Source organism: Thunnus albacares, chromosome 20, assembly GCF_914725855.1.
Source record: "Thunnus albacares chromosome 20, fThuAlb1.1, whole genome shotgun sequence".
Classification (NCBI taxonomy): Eukaryota; Metazoa; Chordata; class Actinopteri; order Scombriformes; family Scombridae; genus Thunnus; species Thunnus albacares.
This window is the reverse complement of record NC_058125.1, coordinates 8,107,108-8,115,354: the sequence shown is the minus strand read 5'-3', so window position 1 is coordinate 8,115,354 and position 8,247 is coordinate 8,107,108. Positions and strand designations below refer to the sequence as shown.

General features: G+C 43.4%; 1 protein-coding gene across 1 annotated transcript; it reads left to right on the top strand.

Moving 5' to 3' along the window:
- Positions 1-72: 72 nt before the first annotated feature.
- chadlb (chondroadherin-like b) lies at positions 73-8,217 on the top strand. The gene is made up of 11 exons (XM_044338263.1): positions 73-183; positions 2,135-2,311; positions 2,493-2,687; positions 2,812-2,967; positions 3,072-3,217; positions 3,801-4,082; positions 4,177-4,396; positions 5,761-6,034; positions 6,124-6,536; positions 6,682-6,848; positions 7,485-8,217. Exons 2-11 carry the CDS (start codon positions 2,135-2,137, stop codon positions 7,783-7,785), a joined length of 2,331 nt encoding a protein of 776 aa, XP_044194198.1. The 5' UTR covers positions 73-183; the 3' UTR covers positions 7,786-8,217.
- The last annotated feature ends 30 nt before the right edge of the window (positions 8,218-8,247 follow it).

The following is an 8,247-nucleotide window of genomic DNA, read 5'->3' as shown; positions in this document are numbered from 1 at the left end:
ATTTTGGGTTGATCTATTCCTTTAACGGGTTTAGAGGAGGTGTGCTTCGGGGGGAGTGGCAGTGAATGAGGGGATAAACGAAGTTTGTTTTGGATGGGGGACAGCCGGGGGAAGAGCAGCACAGGGAGCAGAGACCGTGAGAGAGTCGGCGGCCAGTAACGAAAGCAGCAAGACGGAACTAAGGTGAGTCCTCTATGTGCGTAAAATGGATTTCCATCGACTGAAATGAACAAACGTTATGATTTCAAACATGTATTAATGTCTTGAGACTGTAAAAATGAAAGATCATTTGAACACTTACAAAATCAGACTCAAAGTTGAATGTCCAAATTGCTCAATTAATTATATAAATGAGCATTTCCAAAAGTTTATTGATTTTCTGTTTACGCACAGGTTAACATTCATGTCGAAAAATATTTGTAAGAATTATTTCTGGTTGAAGTATTCAGAGCTGATGAGGGAGCACTTCTCTCACCGTCCCTGGCCAGGGGACACACATTTTTCAGGGGAAACACATTTTGGCACAACACCGGCAGAGACACTGTGCGTCTTTGTGCGCGGCCGGCGCGGCAGCTCCTCTGCGGTCTGGGCTGTGTTGATCCCCGGGGGGACGCGGACAAACAGTCCGGCCGGAGGAAATTCCTCCGTCTCTAGTTTCTTTGCCCCTTTCTGCTCAGGGCATCTTGGGAACAAAACAAATTATGCTGCTAAAACATCAAGACGTTTCATTTTGGCTACTGCACAGTCAGCTTGGGGTCCCTACAACATAAATAGAGCTGAAGAGATTGATTCAAACTAGAAGCCAGTTTCTGGCAGTCTGAGGCAATAAAAAGACACATTTTTTTTCTTGCATACCAAAATTTATGATGAAAGTTGACTCCAAATGTGCATAACAAATTCATTAATGAAATTTAACTGTGTTCTCTACGCTCTGATTGATGCAGTCATGGGACTCAGTCAGGTCCATCTCTGGCAGGATTTGGTGCAGCAGTTTTCACAGAAAGGTTTCAGGCATGGCACCATTTCACCGTGTCAACATTCTGAGACTCCAAATTTCAGAGTGTGGAGCTGTGGAGCTTTTCATGTCCATTCCTGCGGATCAAGACAGTTGATCCGACATGGGAATGTGGTTTTAAGGCATTCCAATGAAGACTGGGGCTGCCCGATCTGACCAAAATGACACTAATCCCCCAAAAGTACAGAATGATGGAGATATTTTTTTTGTCAAACTGAGCTGCAGTAAGATAATGTAAAACAATGACACACAACTGTTGGAATACAGTAAAACATTTTCAGACTGTGATAGTAAAGTACAGTATATGTTGTAGGTACAGTACCAGTCAAAAGTATGGATACACCTTCCCATTCCCTTGAATGAGAAAGTGTGTCCAGACCTTTGAATGGTACTGTATATCTTCTAATACTCTGGAGGTCATATACCTTCACCAAACAGTAACAGGTTGCATCACAGGGTCTGTATATGAAATAGGGGCCCCTGCTTGTGTCTGAACTTGGAAAACTTCTTAAATTTTTGATATTACCTGCACAGGCACACATTCTGTTTGAAATTAGATGCTTTAAACATTTATCTATATCCAAAACCCTGGCTCCTGGAGCCCTGGGATATCTAACTTAGATGAAGGGAACATGGCATCATGGTATCAAACAAGCGTAAGTTATTTGAAATAAGGTCTATTAATAAGAGACAGGCCAGCAGGTTTTTCACAAACTACAAAAAATAACTCTAAAGTTCTAAAGGAACATTTTAGATGCTGAAATCATTCATTCTTAATTTAAAAAAAAAACAGTCATAGTAGATGTGAAACACTTAACAGTTTGTAGTAGATGTGAAAGTTTGCAGAGAGAAGTGAATGATGACTGTTGCTGATTCAATGTTTCCTCTGTAGACGACACTACCACGCCTCTGAATGTCCACTAAGGGGCAAATAATCTTACCTCACTAAAGTGGTCCGATGTTGGTGACTTGTCCCTTCTAGATTTCATGGAAAAAGCATGAATACTTCTCTGGAAATATCTGATTTCAACCTTTTTCTTTACTGCAACATTGCTGACTGTCAATTGCCACCACACACAGTAGTGTGAATGAAGTAAACACTGTTATTTTCTGTCTCAGATGTACTCCCAGCACTGTCCAGACACCCTCTGGGTTGGGCTGCTCAGCCTGCTGCTCCTCTGCATCCCAGCAGCACACACAGCAAAATGTCCACAGCAGTGCGTCTGTGACCAGATCCAGCTCACTGTGACCTGCGTCAACAAGAACCTGACCCAAGTCCCTCCTACAGTGGATGAGGTTTCTTATTCACACACAAACACAAACCAATATTTATATAGTGTATCCCCTAGTGTGTAGAAACATTAGAAAAACATTTTAAAAAAACAAACCATATTAAAGGATAATAACCTCTAGATTAAACTCTTTTAGACAAATTATAATCCTTTTCCATCCAATATGTAATTAACTGTCTTTATAGATCACTGTGAAATTGGATCTTCGTGGAAACGACATCCAGGAACTTCCCACCGGGGCTTTCAAACACACTCCCTACCTGACTCACCTGTCGCTACAGCGCTGCAACATCCGCAGGGTGAAAGAGGGAGCTTTCCGTGGCCTCGGCCGCCTGGTCTTCCTCAACCTGGCCAATAACAACATTGAGATCCTCTACCAGGTGGTCACACACAAATTATGTTTCTCATTAGAATCCAAAAAAATCTCTCCATCTGCTGTTCTGATCAGACATTTTCAGTGCAGCAGGATAACAACTTTGCCTTCTTTGTGCTCTGTGAGTCCAGGAGTCTTTTGACGGTCTGTCCTCGTTGAAGCAGCTCATGATCGACCGTAACCGCGTGGAGGAGATCCAGCCTGGAGCTTTCTCTCAGCTTGGCTTCCTCAATCTGCTCTCCCTTACACACAACCAGCTGGTCTACATCCCCAACATGGCCTTCCAGGTACACACCCACACAAAATACCTGCAAACTGCAAACATGATTTAAAGAAATGCATCAGTGTCTCTGAGAATGTGAATACTACAGCCGGTCTCTTCTCCTTCCAGGGCTTGCAGAACATCAAGTGGCTTCGTCTCAGTCACAACTCTCTAAACTACCTGGACATTGAGGCCTTCGCTGGCCTGTTCACGCTCACTCGTCTAAGTCTGGACAACAACGAGCTGCAGTTCTTCCCCACTGAGACCATGACCAGGTATGCTTCTTAGTAAGCAGTGAGGTCTACATCTGTGGCTTATGAAGTATTGGCCAAATTAAAATTTTGACCCGATGATGGTGCTAGATCCAAAGTCAGGGGATCACAGAGTTTATTACAGTTCTCAGGGGGGCATGAATATTTGTACCAAATTTAATGGTAATCAATCCAATAGTTGTTGAGACATTCCAATTAAAACCACAAATGTGGACCTCATGGTGGTGCTAGAGAGAAAGGTGGGGGATCTCCGAAATCAATAGTATTCATCTGAACCAACTGAACCAAAGGAATGTACAAAATTCTGTGCCAATCCAGTGAAAACTTTGATCTGCTGGTGACACTTGAAGAAAAGTCAGAAAGTCAAAAGTCACCAAAGTCATTAAGCTTCATTCTCTGGGAACCATGAATGTCTGTACATAATTTAATTTCAATCCGACCACCCAAACAACCGTCAACATTGCTAGTAAAACTCACAGTTGTCTGGTGTCTTGGAGGGAAGACACCTCTCTATATTATTAATACTTACAAAAGAAACCTAAAATTTCCATCCTGATTTTCCACACTTCTCCCTCTCGCTATCCAGACTGCCAGAGGTGACCCGTCTGGATCTGAGCTACAACCCCATGACTTACCTGGGGGAGGAGGCAGTGTCCATGGCCAAGCTGACCCACCTCTTCCTGGACCACATGTCCCTGCAGGACTTGGCCAACACAGCTGTATCAAAATGCCCCAGCCTCGCCCACCTGGACCTCAGCCACAACCAGCTGCGTGTCATCCAACCTTTCTCCGAAGGCTCCCCGAAGCTGGCACGCCTAAACCTGGGAGGGAACCCCATCTACTGCAACTGCTACCTGCGTCCGCTCAGGTACAGCAGACCTTTCTGGATTATGAACCAACCACTTCCTGTCAACCACAGAGGACTAATCCTCACTTTGACCTTTGTTTTGACCTGCCTACAGGGAGTGGGCGATCCGTAGCAAGGTGAAGCTGATCGGGACTTGTGGAGGACCGGCCCATCTCTCTGGAGAGAACCTGGATGCTGTCTACCCTCAGGAGCTGCGTTGTCAAAGCCAAGAGGCCATGCTAAAGGCAGAGTTTGAGGAGGCAACCAGGATCACACCACCACCCACTGCAGAGCCGGAGAAAAAGGTCAAGTGTCCCGCTAACTGTGTCTGCGAGGTAAGTGAGTGGGATATATGCGGTGGACAAATTTTATTGGTTTAGACGTTTTCACCAAAAGATTTTAACCTCTCGCTCAAAATGTTATGTAGCTAGTATTTGCGCTTTCTTTGAGTCTGAGTCTTTACTACTAGTGCTACTGTTACATTACACTTAGCATTTTCTGTTATCCTTTAAGTGCCACTTGTGGCCGCTGTTTAGCAAAAGTTACATACAATCACTTTAACTAACAGTTTTAAATCCTGGAAGTATTTTCTGTTACCAATCACCACTGTAGGTGATGGAAATACCTCCACACGGTGTCAAGTACTTTTCTCAGTTGGAAATAAAACAATATGTAAAAGTCTTAAAGCAAGGCTATGTAACTTTTGAAAGTATGAATAACTTATTCCTCCTACAAATGAAAAGTTGACTTCATATTCAATAAAACACTCAATGCTGCTCAATTGCTCAATTCAATACACTCAGTTTTGCTGCTACATCCTTACTTGGTCTGCTAGTAGCTCATGGTGGCTAATTGTAGCTAACTTTAGATAGATATTGCTGTGTAACTGGCATTACTGATTCAGATAGCTGACTTTAAGACAGTCCTCTACTTGTAATACTCGTATATTACTTTTTAAGCATTTACTATTATCACATAATCATTCCTTGTAGCTACAGTGGCTGCTGTGGAAAAGTTTAAGTCTTGCTTTAAGTTTGGTCAGTTTCCTGCTATGACTAATATTCCAGATTCTTTTACCACCATCACAAATATTTGTTCAGTTAAAAGTTTGCATGAACATATTCTTCACAAAATGTTTTGCAGCGCAGCATCAGGTTACTTTTATTTGCACATGCAAATGGCTAATAAAATGGGGAAAAGTTGTGGTGATGGGACAAAAAAGTCAAAGCACAGTTTACTTACATTTACTTAACATCTGTTCAAGGTGGAGCTTTTATTTCTTATATAATGCTGGATAGTTTAATCAATAATAATGCATCATATTTTATTTGTTGCATTTTGTGAGTAAATCTGAATCTGTAGCGTAACCAGTAACATTTATCTGTTAGGTAAATGTAGTGGTACAATGTTATCCTCTGAAGTAGAAGTATACACTTGTATATTTTTTTAAGTGCTTTGGGGGCCTTTTGTGAGTTATTTCGGGGTACAATGAGTTAGAATGGCAACATAATTCAATATTTTTCATATCTAAACATCATAATAAATCTATAGGTGTTTAGTTGGGGGCCCCAGAAAGTAACTACCTTGCGTAATGGTAAAGCCCATCCCTGAATACAGTGTATGAGAGACAGTAGAAGAAAATATGATTTATGCTGGTAGAGTGTCTGTCCACACACTCCCTTTACGTCCCTGTCTTCAGGCAGAGACACACCATTCCTCATGTGAGAACCGTGGTCACACCAAAGTACCACGGGGTTTCTCTTCAAACACGCGCCTCCTCGACCTGCGTGGCAACAACTTCCACTACATCCCTAGCAACAGCTTCCCTGGCGTCGCCCAGGTCGTGTCCCTGCATCTGCAGCGCTGCAAGATTGTGGAGGTGGAGGGCGGAGCTTTCAGTGGGATGAAGGGACTGATCTACCTGTACCTGTCGGAGAATGACCTCACTTCCCTCAGTCCTGATGCATTTAAAGGTCTTTTTTTTGTTGCGTTATTCTGAATGGCTTTATATGGTTACTGTTTAAACACCATTTCAGTCCAATACATTGTGTTTTATTCACAGGGCTCCCTCAGCTGACTTACCTCCACCTTGAGAAGAACCGCTTCACCAGCTTCCCAAGAGGAGCCTTCAAGCTGCTGCCGGGCTTGCTGGCACTTCATTTGGAGAACAACTCTATCACCAAGCTTGAGCCGGACATCTTGAGCGGAGCTGAGGGCCTCAGAGCCCTCTACCTCACCGGGAATGCCATCGAGCACATGTCACCCCGGACTCTGGACCAGGCCAGTGACCTCGATACACTCCACCTGGGAGGAAACAAGCTGAAGGACTTGCCCTCCGAAGCACTGAGCAAGGCGGGGAACCTCAGAGACCTGAGGCTGTCTGGGAATCCAATTCGCTGGGTGGGGCCAAATGCCTTTCAATCTTTGGAGAGGTCACTGAAGGAGCTGTATCTGGATAACATGGGACTGGAGAAGGTGAGGGCTGTGGATGTGAGGCACTTGTGTGTTATCACTTTCTCTGCAAACCTTCACATTATTCTTTCTCTAACCTCCCCATTTACTTATCAAATAGCAGTATTGGCCTTTCATCATTTTTCCTTTGCAATCCCTCACACTCTAGATGTCACAGAACTCCCTGGCAGGCCTGGGTCCAGGGTTGAGGAGTCTCTTTCTGGAGGGCAACCAACTGGAGGAGGTGCCTGACCTCCACCCACTCACCTCTTTGGAGGTCATCAACCTGGCCAACAACCCTCTGATGTGTGACTGCCCTCTGCTGCCTCTCCGCATGTAAGTCAAAATTCCTCACAACATTGCAAGAGCAGGCAGAAAGGATTGGGGTTTGACAAGCAGTTGATTTTTTAAGAGACTGATTTTTTTTCTTTTTGGGAAATATGCTTATTCACTTTCTTGTTGAGTCATTGATAAAACTTGCCTGGCATCTTCACCACGACAAAAAGATTTCAGCAAGTCACTGCTCCCAGCAAATAGTCCCCCACATAACCCCCAGGAAAACCACAGCCTGTTGTTTTTACACTTTGGTTTTTGTACTGATTAAACAAACAAGATAAAAAATGTTAATTAGTGAGCTTTAGAGGTGCTAGTATGTAGATTTTGTCACCATCTGACAGAGCCGTGCTAGCTGTTTCACCCATTTCCAGTCTTAATACTGAGACTGCCAGCTGTAGTTTCATTTTTATTGTACAGAGATGAGTGATCTTCTCATCAAACTCAGAAAAAAATATACTGGTTAAAGTAGTAATAAATCAGTAATAAATCTAAAAAAGTATAGTGGGAAAACTTGATTACACTCCAGTCTGACATGTAGCTACATCCTTGTTATATTTTAGCTGATAACTGCCGAGGTGCTGAGTAAACCATCTAAAAGTGTTAAGTTTTACAATTTGGTCTTTTTTCTTCACCTAGGTGGATTGAGAAAGTCAACCTGAAGGTACGAGCCACCTGTGCCAACCCACCTGAGCTGAGGGGTCGCAAGGTAAAAGACGTCCATGTTTTCAAGGCCTGTCCCGGAGGTGAGAGCCTCCCCTCTACCCCTACTGTCACCTCGAAGCCGGCCAAGGCGCCCAAGGCAACAAAACCCAAACCAATGCACCTCAACGCCCTTCGGCAGGTCAAAATGCTCAAAGCCAAATCAAAACTTCGCAAGAGTCCAAACATGAAACCAGCAGCCACCAGGAGAACCACCAAGAGACGCAGCATGGCTTGAACATGCTGTGTTTGGAGATTGGTCGGGTTTCTGTACTGATGTTTTTGATACAACTTCCTGTAAACAGGCGACTGTTGAAGGTTTTGAAAGTTAACCATGGATTGAATGCTCTGCTTGTAAAAACTATAACCTCTGCCAGCTATGAAAGCTGTAGCTGCTGAGGGTTAGTCTTCAATCACACCATCAATCACAACAGCCTGTTCTTTGCAGTATTTCCTCTTTGCTGTCTGATAAATACAGGGTTGAAAACATCAAAAGATTATTTTTTTTAAATCCAGGAAGCCTCGACTGAGCATAAATGCTCTTTTGTCAGCACTGCCTTGCTTCACATTCATAGCATTAGATACACATTCCCACTTAAGATTGTGTTGGTTCAAACTTTGAGCTCCTGAGCAGCTGTTGAAAGGAGGCAAATGAAATGAATGTCAACAAGTCAAATGCAACACTGCTGTTACTTACTTA